The 25992-nt window shown below is 40.6% G+C and overlaps 1 protein-coding gene across 14 annotated transcripts in view; it reads right to left on the bottom strand.

The window, feature by feature from the left end:
• The window catches only part of Tprg1 (tumor protein p63 regulated 1), a 597429-nt gene that overhangs the window by 143413 nt on the left and 428024 nt on the right, over nucleotides 1-25992 (bottom strand). For 3 of the 14 annotated variants that reach the window (XM_071615184.1, XM_071615183.1, XM_071615185.1), the window contains 2 exons: nucleotides 6702-7711; nucleotides 5790-5941 (listed from right to left, as the gene is read on the bottom strand). The exons of 3 other annotated variants lie outside the window; for them this stretch is intronic. In XM_071615184.1, the coding sequence (XP_071471285.1) occupies nucleotides 5790-5834 (45 nt within the window). In that variant the 5' untranslated portion in view covers nucleotides 5835-5941; nucleotides 6702-7711. Of the gene's footprint in view, nucleotides 1-5789; nucleotides 5942-6701; nucleotides 7712-7767; nucleotides 8431-8453; nucleotides 8546-25992 lie in introns of those variants that run through there. 8 more of the 14 variants (XM_071615180.1, XM_071615182.1, XM_071615181.1 and 5 more) reach the window with 7 other exon arrangements.

Genomic DNA, 25992 nt, shown 5'->3' with positions numbered 1-25992 from the left:
ATGGCACCCCATAAGTATGTATGGTTTATATGCATCAGTTAAAAACTATTTAAATTAACAACAAAAAATAAAAGCTAATAATTCTTAAGTGCCTTTCATAGACCAGTCAACTAACAAACATTTTTTATACATATTATTCCAAATTATTCCAACCAGCCCCTTAGATGCTATTTCTTATACTTATTGCATTACAGGAAAAGAATATGAAGTGTAATGATGTATCTAAGTCATGCTATAGTGCAAAGCCAAAAAATCCAACCCAGATCTCAATGAGACACTCCTTCAATTACATCTCATTGTCTCTTCTTCATAGATCCTGGCTATGAGTGGCGTATTAAAGCAATTTTAATCTTTTAATACACCATCCTAGAAGGAAGGAATTACTACTTTTAATATGAAGAACACAATGAAGATTTTTCATTTGATGATCTAAACTTTATCCTCTGGAGAAGGATATACTTGGAAACAGGTCTGGCAGGTGAAGAGGGTGGGGCACATCAGTGTCTAACACTTCCCTCTGAGCTTTTGCCTTTCCCCAGAGTTCTTTTATTTTGATTCCTGTTGCCACCATCAGACCTAGTCTCCATCTCCCAGGGTTGGTGAGGGAGGGAAGATGAGAAATACTTTCCCTCTTTTCTTCTCAGCTCAGGGTAAACATACTCTTTTTCCTTATTTTCCTTAGCACAAGTGAGACAGGCTGAGAGATTCACAATAAAATTTATCAAACACTGAGAAAAACCTAAGGGAAATAAATAAAATAACAGCAGCACAAAATAGATGACTGAGTCAAAGATTTCTAATTAGAGCCGGGCTTTACTGAGCACCAAATTGTATCATATTTCTCCCAACAAGAGACTGATCAATAATTCATAAGCACCTGCATGTGGTCCCCTCCTCTTGATTCTCACATAGGACCATCTTCTCATCATGAAGAAGAACTCACCAAATCAAGTTAAACCACAGACTGACTGGGATCCTTCCACTCAGTTCTTTTCTCTTTCAGAAGATTCAACTCACATTTTTCAAGAGGTGGGAAGTGACATCTAGCCTCAATGAGGTCTGGAGGCCATCTTGGTTCAGGCTGACAACTCTGCCCACTTCCTCCTCAGCCTTTAGTAGATGCTTTCACCCATCCACCTTCCTATCCACCATAGAGGTATTCCTTGGGAATTTGAATTTTAGAATGTATTATGCTATCCAGAGTGTCAATCTCTGAGAAGGCCACCCCTCTCCCACTTTCTCCTTTGAAATGCCTCCTGGATCTTGGCAGTTAATGAATCCCCAACAAAATCACTCCATCAAAATATCATCTTCAATAGGAGACTTGACACTAGGTCTTTGGGTAAGAATCTGAAGTACACAAGTAAAAAAAAAACCAATGTCCAATTTCTCATTTCTCATCCCACAATGCACTCCTTATACCAAGATCAGCATTCCAAATAATTAAACCACATCAGCCATCGAATCAGAACATTCCTGTTTGGGACTCATAGCTGACAGCAGGTTGTTGGTATAACAAGAAAACAAAGATTACAACAGCCATATGAACACCAATGCTGCCTTACATTAGTGCAGTATCTACAGTTTACAGAAGCTTCACATGTCCTATCTCTGCTGGGTCTCCTGCCAACTCCAGGAGATCTCCAGGACAGGGGTCATGACTCTTCCCTCTCCTCCACGTACTCCTCCAGAATCATTTCACTTTCCCTTCACTTTCTGCTCTCCATTACTTGCCATATCATGCCTATCTGTTCTTCTCTTACCTGGTGCACTAGGCCATCCTCCAGAGACCCTTCCTTGTTAAACCTTTGTGACTCCCAGAATTGGATCTGCCCATGCAAATCTTTCTATTTAAACAAGGTGGAAAGAAACTTTATCTTTTTTTAGTTACATAGCTCAGATTAATTACCATTTTGAATATTTTTTTTAAACTACACTATGATTTAGCATTGAAACAAAACATTGTGAGTAGAGAATGGCACAGACCCAGGGCAGCAGGGTGTAAACCTGGAGTGAGAAAAGCACATTTTTATCATTATAGGAATAACTGCCAGCTCCTTGGAAGAAAATTCTAGAGACAATAAACTATTATCTCAACCGCTTTCACAATAATCCCTTTTAAGAAGAAAATTGCTTTTGTCTGGGGCAAAAAGAAAAAGTACCTTGATAAGTTCTTGGGATAGAAAGTGTGCTTTTGAGGATAGCTCCAAAGAAGTAGGCAAAATATCTATGGTGAAAATGAGAGTAATTTGGTTTTACTTCTCAAAAAAAAAAAGAGAGTGTGGAAAGAAGGCAACCAAGCTGTGAAGAGAAAGAGGCAGGACTCAACAAGACAGAGATAAATTGAAGTAAGTGGCCTGAGGGTGGTGAAAGGCCAAGGTCATGGGAATGCTGAAGGGCATTCTAAGGACATGAAGGCTGCTTTTTATGAACAGGCTGCTGGTTCTTCTACTCCTCTAGCTGCCCAAAGAGAGCAAAAACAAAACCTCGCTCACTGGGTTATTTGGGAAGACTAGGAGAAAAATGGGATAAGAACAGTTTAAAAGGCAAGAGATAATGAGGGCTACTCTTCTCTGTTTGAAATAGCTTAAGGGACTCTCCAAGGGTGTCAGTAAATGACTATGATATTGACATTCAATAGATTTTTAATTATAAATGGTCTGACCAGAGTCTTTGTTTCATCAAGGTGGTCCTTTTGAGAGCCAAAAGAATGATAAAACATTTGTAAAGTACCAGAGGAAATAATGTTCTTTAGTCCATTTGCTCAGCTATTCATGCATGCATTAGTCTCTATAACATGTATTACATAATTCTCAATACTAGTAATTCAGTCTTTGATGCTACTAGATAGTTCAGGTTCACTATAGCCATAAAGGAGGAGGAATGGCACAACTCATGAGAACTCGTGTCACACAGGTGCCTCATCTTCATTGTGGCCCAGGGAGGGAGATGGAGAGAGCATTACACAGCCAGTTTGCCATCTCCCTGGGGTGCAACAACACGGTGTTTTGTTTTGTGTTTTATTTTCATGGAAACTTCCTCCTGTTACACTCCCTTAACGTCTGAAAGAATCATTGCTTTTTCTGTTCTTCCTTGTCTTTTGCCAAAAGTATCATTAAGCAAATCAGAACAGAAGGTAGCCCGGAACCTGGCCTGTGTGTCTGCCTTATTGAGTTCCAAGTCAGAAGGAAGGTGCCCCTCACCGAGGTCCTGGCATTTGGTGATCAGTCTGGAAAAGGAAGCATGGCCATCTGCCTTGGACTTTACCAGGGGAGTCTGTCCTCACTGCTCAATTCTACAGGCATGTGAGTCATGGACCAGTAGGAATTAAAACAAGGTCTCTAACTGCAGCCCAGGCATTGACAAATCTATGGTCAAAATGAAGCCCAATAAGATGGCAGGAAAGAGAACAGGAGGTCAGTACCTGTTCCTCAGGATCTGAGGCAGAACTCTCATTCGACCTGCTCTCTAAGTCACACAACAGGTACCAACAGGAATCAGGTTCATGGGGGCTCTGGGGAACCCTGGATCCAGCACCTTCAATATACAGCTAGGGAAACTGAGACTCAAAAAGAGGGAGCAGCCTCAAGAGAGGAGCAGAGCCAGATCAGCTGTGTTGGTCCAGCTTCCTGGCCCAGTTCCTTTAGCCACACTAGGCTGGCTCATCACTGGCTGAGGAGAAGTGTAGGGCACCTAAGAGATTGGCTCAGTGATTTCAGTATAAGAAATTCATCCCTTCACCTAAAACCCCATCAGCAGCCCATCAACAGACTTCCAGATAACACAGTTTATATCAAACTTTTATGTCCTGAGTGTTTTCTTAGCTGAGCCTTAAAATAAAATATATGTATCTAATCTCATCTGGCACTGTTTTGCCTGTTGCCATCAGAGAATAGCAAGAAAGTACTGATAGAAGCTGCAGAGAGGGTATACACTCTGTCAGAAATCAGAGGCAAGACAATGGCATGGGAGAAAACTGACACCAAGCTGGGTGCTTCTTCCATGAGTGCTGTCCTGGCTCAGCCTTTAGACGTGGTCCAAGTGCAAAGGGTGTAGCCAGATGGACTTAGATTCAGTGTCATTCTGAGCAGGCCCTTCCAGTTGCAAAAAAAGGCACACCATCCTTCAAGCTGTTTCCTCACAAACTTAAAACTATCTCTGACTCTTTCCTACTCTGCATCCAATCTACCTGTAAACATTGTTGGCTCTAACTCCAAAATACCACATGTATCTGTTTCTTCTTTCTGCTGCAACAAATTACCACAAAGGTAATGGCTTAAAATAATACACATTTATTTTCTCAGAGCTCTGGAGGTCAGAAGTCTGCAAGGCTGAATTCCTTTTAGAAAAGCTAAGAAACTTTTTCTTTAATTTTCCAGCTTCTAGAAGACAACTTCATTCCTTGGTTTATTGGCCCTTCCTCCATCATCAAAGTCAGTCACATGACGTATTCTCTCTGCTTCTGCTACCCTCACATCTCCTACCTCATTATTTCCAGTTGAGGTATAATTGACAAATAAAATTTGAATACACTTAAGAAGTGCAGTGTAATGTTTGAATATAGGTATGAATTATGAATGATTAACACAAACTAAATTAAAATGCTCATCACCTCACATAGTTACTTTTCTTATAGTAAGCACAATGAAGATCTACTTTCTTAGCAAATTTCAAGTATACAATACAGCACTGTCAAAAATCAGCACAGGGGACCTTAGACCTTCAGGAATGTATTCATTTTACACAGATAAAACTTTGTACCCTTTAGGCAGCATCTCTCTCTTTCTCTTATCTGCCAAACTCTGCTAATTAATTCTAATCTCTGCTTCTATGAGTTCAATTGTTTTATCTTTTACATATAAGTGAGATCATGCACTATTTGTCTTGCTATGCCAGGGTTGTTTTGTTTGGCATGTGCTATAGGTACATCCATGTTATTTCAAATAACAAAAATGACTTCATTTTTAAGCTTCAATGATATTCCAGTGTGTGTGTGTGTGTGTGTGTGTGTGTGTGTAACATTTTCTTTATCCATTCATCCATTGGTGGACACTTTTATATCTTGGCTACTATGAAAACTCATCGTTTCTTTTTTCTAACTTTGCTGCTTCACTCTATAGAGACTCTCAGGATTATGCCGGGTGCAATGGTGAATGCCTATAATCCCGTCAGCTAGGGAGGCTGAGAAAGGAGGATCAGGAGTTTATAGCCAGCCTCAGCATAAAGCAAGGCACTAAGCAACTCAATGAGACCCTTTCTCTAAATAAAATACAAAATAGGGCTGGGGATGTGGCTTTGTGGTCAAGTGCCCCTGAGTTCAATCCCTAGTACCTACCGTCTCCCAGTAGACTCTCAGAATTATACTTTGTTCACCCAGATAACCCAGAATAATCTTCCCATCTCAATAAATTTAATTTAACCACATCTACAAAGTCTCCTTTACTTTATAAGATTATGGGTATTAGGACATGGGCATGTTTGGGGGTTGTTAGTCACTTTCTACATAGCTAAAACGTTTTTCTTTTCTTTTTTTTTTTTTTTTTTTTTTTTGGTACTGGGGATTGAACCCATCCTCAGCCTTTTTTACTTTTTATTTATTTGTTTCATTTTGAGATGGTTTCATGGATTTGCTGAGGCTGGCCTCAAACTTCGGAGCCTCCTTCATCAGCCTCTTGAGTCACTGGGATTACCAGCATTTAGCACCAGACCCAGCCTAGATAGCCAAAATTTTGTCATTTTTCAACTTCTCCACAGCCACTTCCCTAATCCTAGGCTCCATTATTACTCACCAGGTTTAGTGCATCACCTCCTAACCAGCTTCCCGGCTTCTGCATCTGCCCGTTGTTCTACCCTATGTAAGTCCAATAGTGTCAATTCTTTCCCTTGCTTTCTCTCCCTCCTGGCTACATGAGTAGAGCAGCACTCCTCTACCACATCCTTCCTGCCATTCAAAACAAAACAAACAAATGGATTAAAAAAATGCTTAAAGCATTTTATGACCTCCAAAGTCCCTGTAACCCCCCAACCTGCCCAACTCCCCGGCCCCTCTCACCTGGCTCCTACCTTCTCCTGCAGTTCTCCTCCTTGCTCACTCCACCCCAGCCTAACTGTCCTCCACCACATGAGTCCTTGAGCACACCAGGTATATTTATTTATGCCCCAGAGCATTCTGTACCTGCTCTTCCTCTGCCTGGGACACTCCTCCCCGATGGTCACATCACCCATTCACTCCCTTTCCTCTTTCAGGTCTGTGTTCAAATGTCACTGTCTTAGTTGACTGCCCAACTTAACATTGCAACATCTTCATCACACAGTCATCTCCCTACTCTTCTTCCTGATTTATTCTCCCTTTAAGTGTTTATCACCATCTAATATACTGCATGTTGTACTCACCTGTTCTTTTCTGCCTTACTCTATACCAAACCCACAGAAATACACATTGCATAAGGGCAGGTGCTTTTGCCAATTTTTCTCTCTGATGAAACCCCAGCTCCTAGAAGAGTGTCTATAATTACTCTACAAATATTCAGTGAATAAAAAAATGAAGGTACTTGTTATGGTTTAGATATGAGATGTGTTTTAGTCAGGTTTTTTTTTTTTTTTTTTTTTTTTTTTTTTTTTTTTTTTTTTTTTTTTTGCTACTGTGACCAAAAAGACCTGTCAAGAACAATTAGAGGAGGAAAGTTTATTTGAGGACTCACAGTTTCAGAGGTCTTGGTCCTTAGAAGGTGTGCTCTGTTTCTTGGGGCTCAAGGTGAGACAGAACATCATGGTGGAAGAGTGTGGTAGATGAAAATAACCCAGGACATGGAACATGAAGAGAGAGAGAGAGAGAGAGAGAGAGAGAGAGAGAGAGAGAGAGAGAGAGATCCTTACCAAGGGCAAAATATATATCCCAAAGACATGCCCCAGTAACCCAGCTCCTCCAGCCGCATCCTACCTTTCTACTCACCATTCAGTTAATCCTTATCAGGGGATTAACACTGATCAGGTTAAGGCTCTCATAACCCAATCATTTTACCTTTAAATCCTCTTGCATTGTCTCACACTTGGGCTTTTGGAAGACATCTCACCATATAAACCCATAACAAGGGGTCCCTCCAAAACTCCTGTGTTAATGCTAAAATATTCAATGTAAAATGTCTGGATTATGAGAACCATAACCTAATCAGTCCATCCTAGTTTGGAATGGACCAACTGGGTGGTAACCATAGGTAGGTAGGTAGGGTGTGGATGGAGGAGGTGAATCACTGGGGCAAACTCTGGGAGGGTTCATCTTCCCTGAAGCCCTTTCCCTTGCTCTCTCTCCCTCCTGGCTACCATGAGTAGAACAGCACTCCTCTACCACATCCTTCTGCCATGATGTTCTGCTTCTCCTTGGGCCCAGAGCAATGGAGTCAGCCCACCAAGGGCTAAAACTTGGAAACCATGAGCTGAAATTAACTCTTCCTCTTGGAGGAACTTATTCTTGTTGGGTATCAAAAACAGTGTCAAAAATCTGACTAGCACAGTACTTACCTCTCTGAATCAATGAATCAAGTTGCTTCTCTTTGCCTCAGTTTTCATAACTATAAAATGAAGTATTATTACCCACTCTCCAAGTGTGTCAGGAGGTGTTCTAGCCATCCCTCAGGTTTTGCTGTCCAGCATCCAATCCTTTTGCCCATTCTTGAAGAGAGATCATTAGGTATTAGGAACATGTAGCACATTCCTGCCATTCAAAACAAAACAAACACATGGATAAAAAAAATAAAACAGTTGCCCTACCCTGTCCACTTCTGGGCCTGAGGATGATGAGTATGTGATGTAGCTTGGGTCAGTAAAGTACTTCTACCCAGAAGGCTGGCTGTAATTGAATGATGAGGATTTATTTAGAGTGGCTGTAGGGATATGGGGCTATCCAGGTATGAAGCTGCCCAAGCCACTCAATTATGGCTGAAAGACCTTCATTTTTCTGAGAGTCCTCTAAGACTTCCTCTGAGACAGCTTTAGCTATTGCCTGTGGTCTAAATCTAGTCCTACTGCCTGCCATCAGATCAAAATTAGCACACTACACCATCCAGTCAGTTCCTCCTATTGCTCATACTTTTGTCTATAGTGAAGAGCTCCATAGTGGTCTCAGGGGAAGTGATGTAGGAGATGTTACTTGTGCTCCTCACAGATCCCATTTGCCAGCTAGGATGCCCATCTCCCAGCCACTGCAGGTGCTGCAACTAACCATTAACACTTTTAACCCTGGAAGAGCTGCCTTGAGCTTATAAGAGCTGGCTCATCAACAGACACTTGGGGGTTACACCAACCCTCACCTCATATCCAATGACTGACTGATACAGAATCAAAAAACTCAGACCCTTGCAGCAGGTTGTGACAACTCTCCAGTGTGAAATATACTCTAGTCTTCCCATGAGTCATAGTACGTCTATATCCTACCTGGACAGCAGTATTGATCTTACCGTCTCTATTCTGCTAGGAGATGTTTCTGAAGAACATGTCCTCAGTAAATCACATGCACAGAATCCCTTCTCAGGTTCTGCTTTTAGGGAAACTGAAATGAGTCAGATCTTGAATGACAACCAGATTGTTAGAACTAAAATATTTATTAAAAAATACTAATGAGTACCTGGCAAGTCGTAGCAATGCTCAATAAGTAATAATGATGATGTTTGTAAAAGTATAAGAATGGAAATCTCATTCTCTGACATAACCTCCCACATCATTTCTGTTGTATTATATCAGAAAAAAAAATTTAACCCAAAAGTTTGTTTCCTATATATTATATCCTCTTAGTGATCCAAGACACACCTGATACCCCTTTCATAAGATAACTGTGAGTACAACATAGGCATGTTTGGAAACATCAGAAAGAAAATCATTAATTTGTACAATTAATATGCATTAATAATTATAATTTGAAAATAAGGATTAAGTGTAATAAACCAAACTCAGAAAGTCAAGTGGCATATGTTTTCTCTCACATGTAATATATAGAAATATAAAAGGGAAAAAGGTTTGTGTGGGGAATTACATGAAAATAGAAGGGACACCAGTAGACTAGAAGAAAGGAGACCAGGGGGAGGGAGGAGGGAACAGGAAGTGGAAGTACTTGGGAACAAACTGATAAAATTATATAGTTAGATTTTGCTCATGAATAAGCATGTAATATTGAACCCCACTCTTATGCATAATTATGCACCCATTGAAATGATTTCCATAGGGGACAAAAGAAGGAATGGAAGATAGATGTAAAAAGAGTAGAGAGGAGCTGTTCTGCTCATTCCTAGGTTTTCAGTTCATCAATCCAGATATTCTTAGTGGAGCAGACAGGATTCTCCCTCTTGACACACCCCTCTGACAAGGAAACTGTCTGCACATTGTCCTCACATGGAGTAGAAGTTCCCTCCAGCTTAGAAATACTATATTCATATGCTAGTATGTGTTTCTGGCCAAAGGAGTTTGGACAGAACTGCTAATCAGCCCACCAGGGGCAAGGCAATTAATCACACCAATCAGATTGTGTCTCTCCAGACTTTTTTTTTAAATTTATTTATTTATTCTGATTTGTTATACATGACAGCAGAATGCATTTCAATTCATAGTATACATATAGAGCACCATTTTTTATGTCTCTGGTTGTACACAAAGTAGAGTCCCACCATTCATGTCTTCATACATGTACTTAGGGTAATGATGCCCATCTCATTCCACCATCTCTCCTACCTCCAAACCCCCTCCCTTCACCTCCCTCTCGTTTGTCATATCTAAAGTTCCTGCATTCCTCCCATGGTCCCCCTCACCCCCTGCAATTATGGATCAGTATCCACGTATCAGAGAAAACATTTAGCCTTTGGTTTTGGGGGATTAGCTCATTTGGCTTAGCATGATATTCTCCTACTCCATCCATTCACCTGCAAATGCCATGATTTTAATCTCTTTTAATGCTGAGTAATGTTCCATTGTGTATATATACCACAGTTTCTTTATCCATTCATCTGTTGAAGGGCATCTAGGTTGGTTCCACATTTAGCTACTGTGAATTGTGCTGCTATAAACATTGATGTAGCTACTTTACCACAGTATGCTGTTTTTAAGTCCTTTGGGTATAGACCAAGGAGAGGGATAGCTGGGTCAAATGGTGCTTCAATTCCCAGTTTTCCAAGGAATCTCTATACTGCTTTCCAGACTGGTTGCACCAATTTGCAGTCCCACCAGCATGTATAAGTATGCCTTTTCCCCCACATCTTCGCCAACATTTATTGTTGTTTGTATTCTTAATAGCTGCCATTCTGACTGGATTGAGATGAAATCTTAGAGTAGTTTTGATTTGCATTTCTCTAACTACTGGAGATGTTGAACATTTTTTCATATATTTGTTGATTGATTGTATATCATCTTCTGAGAAGTGTCCATTCAGTTCTTGGACCCATTTATTGACTGGGTTGTTTGTTTTTTTGGTATTAAGTTTTTTGAGTTCTTTATATATCCTAGAGATTAGTGCTCTATCTGATGTATGTGTGGTAAAAATTTGCTCCCATTCTGTAGGCTCTCTCTTCACCTCACTGATAATTTCTTTTACTGAGAAGAAGCTTGTCAGTTTGAATTCATCCCATTTATTGATTCTTGATTTTATTTCTTGCACTATAGAAATCTTATTAAGGATGTTGAGGCATAATCTGACATGATGAAATTTGGGGTCTAATTTTTCTCTGGACTAATTCCAGAGAATTAGTCTCTGGACTAATTCCTAGATCCTTGATCCATTTTGAGTTGAGTTTTGTGCATGGTAAGAGATAGGGGCTTAATTTCATTTGACTGCATATGGATTTCCAGTTTTCCCAACATCATTTGTTGAAGAGGCTATATTTTCTCCAATATATGTTTTTGGTGCCTTTGTCTAGTATGTATGAGATAACTGTATTTTATGTGGGTTTGTCTCTGTGTCCCCTATTCTGTACCATTGGTCTATAAGTCTATTTTGGTGCCAATACCATGGTATTTTTGTTACTATTTCTCTGTAGTATAGTTTAAGGTGTGGTATAGTAATGCCACCAGCTTCAGTCTTCTTGCTAAGGATTGTTTGGCTATTCTGGGTCTCTTATTTTTCCAGATGAATTTTATGATTTCTTTTTCTATTTCTATGAAGAATGTCATTGAGATTTTGATTGGAATTGCATTAAATCTGCATAGTGCTTTGGTAGTATGGCCATTTTGACAATATTAATTCTGCCTATCCAAGAACAAAGTAGATCTTTCCAACTTCTAAGGTCTTATTTAATTGCTTTCTTTAGTTTGCATTATAGAGGTCTTTTACCTCTTTCATTAAGTTGATTCCCAATTTCTTTTTTTTTTTTTTTTTTTTTGAGGCTATTGTTAATGGGGTAGTTTTTCTCATTTCCCCTTCAGAGTATTTGTCACTGATCTACAGAAATGCCTTTTATTTATGGGTGTTGATTTTATATCCTGCTACTTTGCTGAATTCATTTATTAGTTCTAGAATTTTTCTGGTGGAACTTTTGGATCCACCAGGTATAGAATCATGTCACCGGCAAACAGTGACAGTTTGAGTTCTTCTTTTCTTATCCATATCCCTTTAATTTCTTTCATCTGTTTAATTGCTCTGGCTAGAGTTTTAAGAACTATGTTAAATAGAAGTGGTGAAAGAGGGCATCCCTGTTTTGTTCCAGTCTTTAGAGGGAAGGTCAACTGTGCAGCGTGGTGACATGAAGAGAAAAGAGCAGATTCTAAGTGAAGCAGAAATTGATAGAGTCGTTGAGTCACACTGAAGGTGAAACACCACCAGGGCCTGTGCCCTGTTTCCCCATCCCAGGGGCAGAGCAGCCCAAGCACATCAGTTGGAGCCAGAGCACATTTCCCGCCGAGGTGCTGTGAGGCCTGTGGCTAAGGTTTGCCGGGCTCCCAGGAAAGCTACATGTGTCTGTTTTCACATGTGTGTATTCTTAAAATAAATTCTCCATTGCTCAATTTGAGTGGGTTTCTCTTTCTCACAACCAAAGGCGCTAAACACCATCGGTAACTAAGTACAAATAATAACCTATTCCAAAGCCCTTTGCAGTGCCATGGTTTTAGCTCCATTTAGGGTCAAACCTGTGTCTTCAAAATCTTAGGTTATGATGTGAGACTGTTTTAGGGGTGTCAATTCCCTGCCCCCACTCTATCAGCTTTTTCCTATTGGTGAGCTAATAATCCAGTGTCCTGAGTGTCTGAAAAATATACTTGCTGTTTTGAATTCCTGAGCTTATTGAAACTCCAAGTACATGCAGCATGAACAGACTCACTTTGAAGGTGTGCATCCTATCTGCATTATTTACACAGGTCTTTGTACAGGCATCTCTAGAAAATAACAAGATTCACTACTGGATTTTTATTGGTTGAAAATTACTCAGTAGTTTAAATTAGTCATTCCAATTTCAGACTTTAGGTGGGGGGATTACTTGATACAACCCTCCCTTAAAATTCAAGGCATTTTCAGCAATGGAAGATCCTGAGGCATCTAGTCCCACTTATCACAGATGATAAGACTGAGGCCCCGAAACAAGGGACTTACCCAGGACTCACATAACTAGGAGAGCCAGGGCTCAAGTAGAGATATACTAACATCATCCATCCCAGCTCCCTGCATTGACGGCTGTTCATCCAGGTCCTCAAAGAGCCATGAATCTATTGAGCAACACAAGATAGTACCTGAGTCACCTGCCCTATTCACCACCTCACTAGTTTTACTCAGAGTAATTCCGGCGGGGGGGGAGGACAAGGTTCCAAATATTTTCAGTATCCAGATGGGTCTTTAAAAGGATATTAAAACTCCATCAAAAGAAGTGGTGACTGATCATGTGCTATGAGACAGGACCCAAAACAAGCACAGCAGCTTCTGCCTTCAAGGAGAGCAATTGAGTGAAGGGACACAGGCTTAGAAATGAACAAAAACAACTTAACAAGGTTAAGTGAACAGTAAGGGTTCTCACAAAGCCTACAAATGTGCAAAACACTCCTTCCTTGCTGCTCTTCATCAAAGGCAGGAGACTAGGTTCCATTTCCATTTCCTCTAATAAAACAGAGAACAAGCCCCGACCCATTAGTTCTAAAGTGTGATATTCACTCAGTTAATGTTTATTAAAATTGGCACTTCGTACATAAAATGACACTGGTCAGTGTGCCCTCAGGAAAATAACAATTAACCTAAGTAATGCAAGCAAGAGTCAATGCTAAAGTTGTTATTCAACCAAGCGGAAAACACTATGTACATAATCATGTACTGGGAAAAGTCATTGAGTGAAAGTTAACATCTTTTTGTGAAGGCCTCCAAGAAAAGGTGGGGGTGCAGGGTGGGGAGATGTGACAGAGAGCTACCAGATGGCAAGAAGGAGGCAGTTCCGGACACAGCCTCGAAACAGAGAAGTTAGTGTGGGAAAGTGAGAGCAAACTGACCCCATCATGCAGAGAGAGTGGGCAAGGCGTTAGTAAAGACAAGGAGCATGAGAAGGAATAAGAGGAAATACTGTTTGGTGGGTGGAATTCGTGTTTTGCATCTGAAAGTGTGGCTCTGAAGAGAGCAGAAGATAACCTCATTGGCTGGAACAAAGCAGCCTTTGTCCATCAGGGGACCAGACACTGTCCGTCAATTCTTGGACTGAGATCTCTTGTCGTATGGCAAATGCCATCCAGCAGCTACATGTCTTCACAGAACAGAAACTCCTGCAGAGCTTGATAATTCATCCACTCACCAGACGGCTCTTGAGTACTTACAAAGTACAGTTCTTGGAATGAAAGCAGCAGTTTTCTTGCTCTTACTAAGAGCAAAAGCATTTCTTCCTATAACTCATCATAGATGATCTGTGGGTTGAGGATAACACATATGCCGTAGATACTGAATGTGAATTAATACATTGGGCAGCAGACTAGTGGTGCTTAGTTGATACTGCAGAGACGGCTTCATGTGTCCTCCTACTACCTATGTCCTCTAGAGAAATAAAGCTGGGAGCCAGGGACTGGGTGATCTAGGTCATGTGTTTGGAAAAGTTAATTTGTTAAATGGCATTACCATAAAATTGTATCTCCAGAACAACTGTAGCAAAAGGGATAGGAAAAGATCTTGAACTCAATTGATGAATATCCTACTCCATAGGATGGACAGGATTTAGTAGATTCTAAAACCAGAACAAAGAGGGTCACCTTAGGAATCCTCCATGGCAGTTGTTATCAGATGAGGTTCTGCAGAGGCTTTCACATTGCACAAAGGCATCCACCTGCACCACCAGTGGTTGGGGGTGGGGTGGGGTGAGACAGGAGATCATTCTTCGGGGTCTGAATCCCCACTCCTGCTTCAATCCCAGCTGCTATGTATGGTTAGGCCTATTTCACTAAATGGGTTCTCATAGACAATTTCAAGCAATGAGAGTTCAGAATGTTAGAAAAGCATATGTACTTATTGTCCATACTTCTTTACCACTGAAATATGATCCCATTATCTTCTTATTGGTTACTTTTGAATAGCCTCATTGCTTTAGATAAGTATTCAAGGCTTTTCCTGGTCACCTTTTTTTCTCTATAGCTTCTTCCCAGTCTCCTTACTTACCAGCCAGATTAAACCAACACCTTACACCAAGTACTTGACAGTGCTGCTCTCTGTTTGGAATGAACCTCTTGCTCTTTGCCACAGGCATACCTCAAGGTATGCTTCAAGACCCAGATCAGAAGTTCTTCCCCACACCCCCAGGGAGAGGCCCTGTGTTTTCATAACACTTTGCACCTTTTTTCTTAAAATAATGCTTATCAAGTTATCATTATTTGTTAACATGTCAGGTCCCCCACCCCCCACCCTGTTAGAGTCCCTCAAGGCCAGGAATTTGTACCTTTGAATGGTCTCATTCATGCTGCAGTGACCAGTAGCAACCACCAGATGGCAGTATGTGGACATCTTTCTGTTACCAGTCACAAGGGAGGGGAGGGTTTTGGGTTTTATAACAAGTTGCCTTTCATCTCTGTCCTTGCAGACAGACAAACAGATCTCTGCAGACAGAGATCTTAGGACTGTTCAGTAGAATTCACACCCCAGAATCAGAGCCACGGCAGCCATTGTATTCCATATATGCTATCATTGTCTGAAAACATTCCTCCTTTGGTTTGTAAAAGAATTATACTCTTCTGAGTTCCAGAGAAGAGAAACTTGGATTTGAGCTTGATCTTTGCACACACGAGGTGACCATCTTTTTAGCATTTAGGAAGAATGGCTACCAACACCCACTGATTGCCTCCGTCTGTTGAGGTTCCTTAACCTCCTGCCCACCCCCATCTGCCAGACCCAAGCAGCAAGCAAAAGTCAGCCAAACATTCAGGACTTACATTTTTCTAAGTTTTACTCCATATTTAATTGATATATAATAATTGTACATATTTATGGGGTACAGTGTGATGGTTTAGATACATATATATATATATACTGTGTAATAATCAATTCGTTGTGTTTAACATCTCTATCACTTCAAAGATTTGTCATTTCTTTTGGTGAGAACATTCAGAATCCTCTCTTCTAGTTATTTGGAAATCCGTGCTACACTGCTGTTACTTAACATCACTCTGTTGTGCGATACAGTGTATTCCTCCTATCTATAATTTTTTGTGTAGTGACCAAGCTTTCTCTATCATCTCGGCCCCCTGCCCTCCTCTGCTTTTGGTAACCATGATTCCACTCAATACTTCTATGAGATCAGCTTTCTTAGATTACACAAATGAGTGAGATCATTTCGGTGATACTTGGAATTTCTGTGCCTGGCTTATTGTATTTCACATAACATCCTCCAATTCACTCAGGTTTTCAGTGCTTTTTAAAATGGCTAAATAGTATTCCATTATGTAAATATAGCACATTTTCTTCTAGTTATTTCATCCATTCCTCCATGGATGGACAACTAGGTTGATTCTTTTCTATTGTGAATAGTGTTGCAAGAAATATGTTGATGTCTCATCAGCATACTGATTTCATTTTCTTTTGATAAGTATTCAGTGCTTTGAAGCCAGCATCTTCCCTGAGTTCTGGTCTTCTTTCCTACTGATAGCCGGTCAGGTCTGAAGCACCTCAGGCTGACCTTATATCTCTTCCAGGCTTGAACTTCGAGGTAGCACTAAGCGGGGAGTTCCTGACCCTTTTATATGGAACCTATGCTGTTCTCTGGAACATCTCAGAAGCAAAGCAGCTCCCATACAGGAGACATCCCAACCCAAGTGGAAGACAAAGAAACAGCCCAAAGATCTTTTAAGACTAGAAGTGTGAAGGCAAGAAGGGCCTGAAGTTTTCACTTTTTCATTGCCTCCTGCTCTTGCTACTTTGTAATCTCTGTTCTCTGACCAAGTGTTGCCACCTCTGGCCCAGTAATGTGTAGAAAGCAGGGCACTGTGGCCACTGCTCTAACATCCTTATTGCTCCAATTCCTTCCTCCAAACTTGTACCAGTCCTATAGACTCTCTCTCTCACCACTGTCAGAAGAGAGGTTATGTTAGAATGCAACCAGAAGTCTCCCTTAAAAAAAAAAATCAAAGCGTTTTTAGTTCTAAAGAGGCTCTAGGGGTAGACCCTGGAGATGTGACATCCTGGATAGCCCAGCCCTCTTCTGAGTAAAATACCTCATTTCATGGAGAGTATAGTAGTTACATCACAGTCTCTGGAGTCAAGCAGACCTGGGTTCCAATTCTGGCTTCATCACATCCTTACTCTGTGACTTTGGTTGAGTTACTTTGCTTCTGCAAATCTTAGCTTCCTCATCTACAGAGGTGGGGAGGGGGATACACACATGCCCTAGAGAGTGTGTAGATTAAATGACAAGACATGTAAAGTATTCAGCAGAGGGCATGTGTACAGTGTGTTAAATGAATATTAGCAATTGCCGTTGGCTTTATCATCTGCAGACATGCTCTGCAGAAGATATAGCTCTCTAGAAGTAATTCTTGATGCTACTTTCAACACAGCATCAGAAAAATCTGAAAAGCCAAAACCTCTTTATAAATCACACCAGGACCCATTCTGTAAATGAAATCCATATTGCTTTCATTTATTTATTCTTTCATTCAGTGGGATTTATTCAGTTCATAAGCTGTGGCAATCTCAGGGTAGGTTGTGATGATAAAAGAATGTATAAGACATGGTCCCTGCCCTCAAGGAGCTCATAGTATATAGAGCAGACCAGTTCTAAAGCAATTACACAGTGGGATCAGTGCTCAAATTATGCCCAAGATACAAAAGATGCAAAGGGAAAGAGCCCAAGGCCCCAATACTTCTTGCAGGGCATTGGAGGGCCTTCATCATCTAATCCTTTCCTTCCTGGCAATGTCTGCTCCCAGCAACATTTGTCTTTTGGGGAATTTATTATGATGTCTCAGACCTCTAACCTTGACACTGGCGATTCTCTCTGAGTGGAACACTCTCCTGCCTGGAAAACCCCTACTAATCTTCCAAGTCTTCCTCTTTCTCTCAAGGAGACTTCAGGGCTCCTTTTCTCTCCAGCTATGACCTCATTGAAGATTTGAGACATATTCTTATATTTTGGCACCAGCATTTAACTCACTGCCCCAAACAAAACCAATATTCAGTAATAGAGATACACTCACAATGCCCATGTCTCCGTCATGCCACCAGCGCAGCCTCCGTGTCAGTCAATACCAGAGGAACCAGCTATCAGGTGGAGGGTCTCCTGTGTTCCCCCTACCCTCAGGCACACAGATCCATGATAGGGAAGCTCTGACTACAACACAAAGTTTTCTAGTATCATCTAAATTTCTTTTCCTTTAAACTCCATCCAATTTTAGACTAGTTATGCTCTTGAGAATAATGCAGAATAAATATATCCATACATTCTCCAATGAAATCCCTTCATATATGAAAACATTTGACAGATATAATATCAATAGGATCCTCTTTGGTGTTTTTTATTTTATTTTAAAATCTGCTTGGCTAATTATTTCATCATTAACATATATTAAAAGAGGCTGTCATGAGCTAAGCATTTCTTCGAAGCCTTATGTCATGAATTTAATCCTGATGATTCCAATACCATCCCCATGTATACAGTGTACATCTGCTTTACTTCCTTGTGCTGATTTTAGCTCTGTGCTCTAGAAAATATAGATTATCTATCTATCTATCTATCTATCTATCTATCTATCTATCTATCTATTTAGCAGTACTAGGGACAGAAACTAGAGGCACTTTACCTCGAAGCTACAACCCTAGCCCTTTTTATTTTCTATTTTGAGACAGGGTCTCATTAAGATTCTGAGGCTAACCTCAAAGTTGTGATTCTGCCTCAGCCTCCTGTGGCACTGGGATTACAGATGTGTGGCACCATGACTGGTTTCTAGATCACTTTAGAAATAAATCTTTAATTATTACTATAGCAATTAATTAATTGAAAACACGTGCCAGGCATGATATCAAGTCCTAGCATGCTTCCTTTTAAATTTTCATATTGATTTAAAAAATTAAAACAATACATGGCTACTTCACAGGTGGTAAGCTTGAACTCTCAGAGAGATGGATCCCCTGCTCGTTGTTACCTTGCTGTCAAGTAGCACCAGAGACAAGAGACAAGGTCAGGGGTTTTTTTGTTTGTTTTTTTGCTAGGGAATGAACCCAGGGCCTTGTGCATGTGAGGCCACCACTCTACCAACTCAAATATATCCGTAGCCTCAAGGTCAGCAATTTCTTCCTTCATAGCTAGAGCTTTTTCAGCTCTGGCAGAGCACGAGCTCATGCCACCGCTTTGCAAGTCTGTGGTATTTGCTTTTTCAGTTTTTAAAAAACTTTTGATTGACACAGAATTCTTGTGCATCTTTAAGAGGTATGATGTAATTGTTTAATTCATGCATAGAATTGTGTAGTGACCAATCGGGGTAATAGCATATCTACTACCCTAAAATTTTACTATTCCTCATGGTAAATATACTCAAACACCTCCTTTTTAACTCTTTGGATATGTATAATACATTATTGTTAATTGTATTTGCCCTTCTGTGCCATAGAATCCCAGAACTTATTCCCCTTATCAAATAACATTGTACCCACTGATTGTACTCCCCCCTTCCTCTTATTCTCCCCAGATTTTTATTCTAGTATGGTATAACCTGAAAATTTGAGTATTATTCCTTCTGGATAATATTCCAAATAATTTGTGAAAAAATATTAAGCAGAAAAACATGGTTGTCAGTCATCACTTGAGATCTCCTTCTCATCTACATGGAACTGTAGCAACACTTAGGAGCCATTTTTTGCTCAGCCAACCACGAGACCCATGAATATGATAGGACCTTGCTCCTAGTTCACCACATTATGTCCAATCACATCAGAGAGGACATGTTAAGTCCATTACAAAAACTTCCTCTAATACGCGGATTTTCCTTTTTAGTAATGTGATAAGAAATAGGATGTGTCCTGCACCACCTGTTTGTAGTAAACTCATATTAATTCCTAGTGATCAGTCTCTTTTCTTTAAGGTGCTCATGAGTCAATTGTGTTACAATCTGTTCCAAAACCTCAGCAAGAACCAAGATAAAGCTCAAACTACTTCCTGGTGTCAGGATTTAGTCCTATGATCAAATGCAAGGACACCCCCTTTATTAAAAATAGAAACCCTTGTGAAGCTACCAAAATCGTTTCTTCCCAGGGTTATTGAGAAAAAACACATCCACACCCCCAGCTATATTTTAATGTCAGTTTGACAGCAGAACCACCTGCCTCTTTGAAGTATACAGTATCCTCACTGTTTCATGTTTTTTTTTTCTCTCTTTGTTGCCTATATTCTTTCCAGCAAAATATTTGGCTAAATATTCCTAGCCCCAAAATTAAGGTTAAAAAATGCCTTAAAATTGCAGGAGTAAATGGTTACCTGTGAAATATGTGGGTCCTGAGGAGCATTTTCAGGAAAGAGAGCTTTCCTGCCACATGTGTGTGAAGTCTGGACAGGCATGGAATATCTGGTTGTCTGTTATTGTATTCCAGTGCCAAAAGCATAGCAAAGGCTCAAAAAGTTATTTATTATAGCTAACAGGGCGATTATAATGATGAGAATATGTATACCTCAAGAGAAAAAACCCAAAGTTTCAAATTCCTGCTAAAATATAGGTGACAGATACAAGAGCCTTTCTAAAAAGCTGGTCTGATCAGAAGCCTGGGAAGAGAATCTGAAGATTCCCAAGGGAAGGTTTCCTACCTTTTGCAGAAAGAGGAAAGCAGAAGCTTAAGCTAATTGCACTGGAAATAGTGGAATAAGTTCCTGCCCTGGAGGCAGAGGCTCAAGATCCAAGCCCCCAGGGTTCCACTATTAGCCATTGGATAGTTTTTGCACCTTAACAGAGTTCCATTTCTTGACTGGTGTGTGAGAGACAAGAATGCAAATCTCACAGCAGTGCTGAGAGTATCAAATAAGATAAAGGGTATGAAAACATTTAAACACCTTTACCTGTACTGTGGTCAGCCAGAATAGATCAGTTATCTTACATTTAGGATGGATTGAGAGGTTACTTCCTAACCATAGACTCTCAGGCTAATTCAAAAAGATCTTGACTTAATAAAAATGCTGACCTCTGCTAGGCTGAAAAGCCTGTGCTTATGCAGCTCTGGAGCAGCTGAGAGACAATACTATGCAAATATTCATACAGTGCCAGGTCCTCTACTCAGCTGAAGTTCACATCTCTTAAACCAAATTTATAATCTTTTCCACAGAACCAGCATCTCCTTCCAACATCTTATTTGTTATTAACAGAATAGTATCACGAGACACTTGGGCCTGAAATCTGTGTCCTCATTGTCAACCCTTGAAGCACATTACTGTCATTCTGAGAAATCCTTTAACTACTCTCATCTTTAAAATGGAGATAATACTGCCTGCCCCTAATCTATGTTAGCATTTTATGAGAATCCACTGATTGATGTAAAGCTTTTCGAGAATTGTAAAATGCTACAAAGAAAAATGATAGTCATAATAATTGCAATTTTATAGGGTGAGATGTCTGTTTTTGTCGAGAATATACACAGAAAACTCAGTCCAAAAATCTCATATATAATAATACCAAGAGATATTGGTTCAAAGCACCATGACTGCCACTTATATAATTGTGCTACTTGTTCTCTAGCTAAGTAGCTGGAATCTATGGAGTTCTGGTGTTGAAAGAATTAAGAAAATCATTCCCACATTAAAGGTGTAAAATTTCTAAAAAGTATATTAATGAGGTGGTAGGAAGTAGCTGACATTAAAGTAGGTTTGAAAGGGTTTGGTTTGTCTAATTAAATGGAGCTAATGAGTTTCTCCACCGAGTCTGAGTGCTGGGCTGAATAATCTAACAGGCCTCTCATTTCTGTGATCTCAATAAGAGATGGCCAACTTGCAGCCGAAAATAATCTGCGTCATGGGGTGACTCATCCTTCACACCTTTGGGTGAAACCTTCCTGTCGGAATGCAAAAGCAGTTTGCACACATCCCTCCGGGGCTGAAGCTAGCGTCTCCGTGGACCTCAGAAGCTGCTGGCTCCCTGCATCAAGGGATCACAGCACCATGTCACCACATGGAGGTCCACAGATTGACAACATGTAAGGCACCGCAGATCCCAAATCACAGCTGGGACCAAAGTTACAAAGCGGAGATACAATTTAATTTATTGAATTTAATTATTTAACAATAAGACAAATTTAGTATATCATCATTGCTTGTGGAATTTCCAGATATAATTAATCCCTTGACATCATTTACGATGCCATTTATGATCTGCAACAGCCATCCTCTCCATTTCTGGCCATCCTTGAACTTCTCTCTGTCAGAACTGGATGTGTCCTCTTGGGCCTCCACACCTCTGTGCATATAGCCCCTGCTGCCTGAATGCCTTATCTTTCCTCTGTACATGGTAAGCCTCCCGAGTGAGGCCACATGTTCTGCAAAACCTTCCCTGGTCCTTTTCCTGCTACTGCTTCCTCCACTTCCTCAAACTCCCCAAGCATGGTCCTTCTTTCCAGTCTTGGCACACACACACACCCTCCTTATCTCTCTCATTCTTATTGCTTCTCCTGTCTCAAACCTCTACATGGATGCACTTGGAGAAGCATCCCCTCAAATCAGAGGCCCACCTAATTTTTCTACTAGAATTCTCTGGAATCCTTTTCCTCCATAAGACTTACTGCAGCTTGTTCAAATTATGTGTGTGTGTGTGTGTGTGTGTGTGTGTGTGTGTAGTTGTACTTGATTAAAGCCCACACATAAAAATACCTGAGGTTGTTAAATTTGATAAATTTCAAGCAGTATCTTAGTTTTCATTGTAGATTAACCATATCCTGAGTGCTCAGAAAACATCGGTTGAATAATTTCCTTCTTCAAAGTGCTTACATTTGTCCCTATCTCTGGATGTTGAGCCCCTCAAGATGAGATGAGGTGGCCCTCAGAGCACCCTGCACTTGACCTATTATAGATCCTGTCACCCTCTATCTTAATTGACTTTAACCTGTCTGCCAGCATTTCAATGGCAGGAACAGCTTGTTAGACATCCCTGATGTCTGGCTCACAAAGAGTTTTTAAGCAAATTAATGAACGAGTGACTAGAATGCTTTCCCTCATTTTGTTTTGACCTCCCAATCGCTTTTCAAATATTGGAGGAATATTGCATCCCAGTACATGGGTGTCTCACACACTTTCTGTGCGTGGTTTCCTGCTTGAAGCACATCTAATGAAATCCACAAAACTTCAGATTTGCAGATTGAGCACTCAGGATATTTGCAGGTTCATAAGGAGGGGCAGTTACTCTCTGGGAAAATGATTTTTCTCCACAACATGATGCAGAGACCTATAAGTCTAAAGTTCCTCCCACTATTGAATTTAAAGTATGAAAGAATAGTTTGAAAACTGCTATTTGTAAATTTTCCATGGAGTGATATATTTATAAAACCCGAGGATCCTGTGTGCAAAAAGGTCCGCTTTCCAGATGTGTTAAAGAAATCAGGCTAATCCTCACATATCACCAGGTAGGACCAGTTTGGTGTAACAACTCCAATACTGTGCTCAGTCCACACTTCTGAGATCTAGAGCAACACAGACAAAACTGAGCACACCCCAGCCTGATGAAGGGGCTCCCCTTTGAGTTGTCAGAAGAACTTATAGGGGCTAAACAAAAGCAGAGTGCTTATAGAGTACGATTACCCTCCTCAGGTACTCAAAGGAGCGCATCAAATTAGACTGGGTATCCTGAAAGAAAGGTGAAGGTGGAGGACAGATCTGTGCTTCATATAAGGACGAAGTATTGAACATAGTCATACCGAAGAAAATGGGCTTCTTTAGAAGGGACTGGCACTGTGGACAACAGAGGGGTGCAAGAAAAGAAAAGAAAAACACCAGGTAATGTTTTGGGATGGATTTAAGCATTCATTTTCAGAATGGAGGTGGTGGCAAAGAGGTTACTAATACAAATGGCCATCATTTATTGAGGCAGGTGTGGTGCTCGGGCATTTAGTCCTCCAGAAGGCTCTAACTTGTGAAGTAACCCTCATTTCTCTCTATTTCACAGAAGAAGAAACTGAGGCACACAAAACATCAGAATGTACCCACTGTGACCAGGCTAAGCAGGCTGAGGGTCAGGATTCGGGCCCAGGTTGATCTAATCCTGGAGCCTGTTCTTTGAGCTGCAAAGATTTCTAAAGTCCCATCTAACTCAAATATTCTGGGATTCCTTGAAGATTGAGAAAGCAAGAAAAACTAAATAAATAAACCAGTCTTAAATGTAACTAGTGAACTGAGTTCCACATCTTATTCTTTGTCCTCCAGTGTAAATCCTAGGATTGCAACTACAGACCATCAAACCCATTTTTCAAGTTTGCTGTGTGTCTATGTGTGTATGTGTGCATGGATTTGACAGGGCTAGTTCATTTCAAGTAACCAAGTATGTCTTTGGACAGCTCTTGTCAAGATCCAATAGAAGCGCCAATTCCAAAAATATGTTCCTTTAGTGATTTTTTAGGGTTCTCTGCTCTGCACGGATTGACAATGTGGTAACAAGAGACATTCTGGAGACTGGATTTAATGCAACCATATGCTAGACAGAATGAGAACCCATATTGCAGCAGACCAGCCGGTACATTTCCATGTTAACAGAAGCTTGATTGCAAATTACATTTAGTCTCAACAGCTCAGTTCACTGCACACAGATGCCATGGGGGACTGTAAAGTTAGCGAGATGTGGGGGAGTACGACTAACATTTTTTTTTTTTGAAAAAAAAAAATCCTTCAGCTGATAGAATGCCAAGGAGCATCAGCGCTGATGCTGAAAAGAAAATGCTGCTATATTTGTTTTGCCAGAAAAGGAAAAATAATCATTGTCGCGGGTTGTTAGTCAAATTATGAATACGAGCTCGGCTGGTAATTGTCTGATAATACAAACAGTGATATTAGGGTTGTCAGATGCTGCGTGCGCTGTTTGACAGCTAACGTGTACATGCTCTCTGAATGAGGAGTTGATTCACTGATTCCAAAAGTCAGGCAGACAGAAGGTGGAGGATTAAGGAAAACTTCTACAAGATCCTGGCCTCATGCACAGAGTTGGATCTGGGTCAATGCCCCAGAGTTGGTCAGCATCTCCACTAGGCCTACACAAGTCACTTAATCTCTCTGGGCAAAGGTTTCTCCATTTCTAAAAAGGGGAACAATAATTTTCAATCGTGTCCTCCTCCTAAGGCTACTGTGAGGACCAACTGAGAACTTTGTGTGTGAGCATACAGCAAAGCACACGGTGATCTATAAATGTTGCGACTGTGAGTTGTCTACTTGGCTGAATTTCCTTGTGCTACCATTTTAAGAGTGAGCTAGAACGATTTCTTGTCCATTTTCTCATGGCTGGAACAGATTGTTTTCAACTGTGTACAAGCATCTTTCAATTAGAATCATCCGTCTCCTTTCTTCTGAGAATCTGGCTATGAGGTACCTCTCACACACAACCCTCTGTGATTCCTTGATCACATGGTCTTCCCCAGACCTTCTAGAAGGCTTCAGCAAGTGTGCAAAATGTCCTCATTATCTTCATCCTCTGATCTCCAGACTCCAAACTGTGATAGAGAGTGTTATACTGAACAGTGGATTCTCCCCTTAGCTTCTTATTCCCAGGACCCCTTGCAGTTAAATGTACCTAGGTGGTTAGGCTCAGTCAAAGGAATCTGAGTTGGAGTAAAGTAAGAAACTTCCAGGTTTCCTCTTTAAACTTTCTATATGTTCAGGATCTTCCTTTCTATAATTTTTTTCCCACCCACCAGCTGAGTGATAAAGATATGGGACTAATGGGAGGGCTGAGCTACAAGATGGAAAGAACCTGGGACTCTGAGTGGCTGTCTGGAGCGTAACTCCTTGCCACCCTGCACTGTGAAGGGAGTGAGAAATAAGTCTACTCCTTAAGATTCTGAGATAAATTCATTGGTTGTTAAAGTGGCTAGTCTACCTGAAAACCTGACAATCCATCAACTTTATTTCTCTACACCAGTGTTTTGCTACCAGAAATGCAGTCAGTATTTCATCAAACACTCCCTGAGCATACCGTCCTTTTATAGCCCCAAGCCTTTGCTTATATGGCATGATTTTCCCTTGCCTTCCTCCTCTCAGCCCCAACTACATTTTTCTAAAGAGGAGACTTCCACCTTTAGGGTCCAGCTCTGAAGCACCCACCCAGATTGATTTTCACTTTATCCTCTGGGATTTTGCAAAATTTATGCATGTTCCTTATTATATTATAATGCAATCATACTTTACATATACATCCTCTTCCTCTTGAGACAGGTGCCATAGTCTTATTAGAGCCCTCATGAATTCAAAGAAAAATCTTCTCTTTCCCCTCAGTTTTTGTCCACCATCTGTGGGATTGAGTATCCCAGAGCTATATCTTTTAGCTTAAAAATGAAGGGGAACAGAGATAAATATAAAAGTACAATGATTTAACTTGGGAGATCTATTAGTACAGTTCAGGAAACAA

The sequence above is a fragment of the Marmota flaviventris genome, chromosome 8, assembly GCF_047511675.1.
Source record: "Marmota flaviventris isolate mMarFla1 chromosome 8, mMarFla1.hap1, whole genome shotgun sequence".
Taxonomy (NCBI): Eukaryota; Metazoa; Chordata; class Mammalia; order Rodentia; family Sciuridae; genus Marmota; species Marmota flaviventris.
This window is presented reverse-complemented; position numbering and strand designations above follow the sequence as displayed.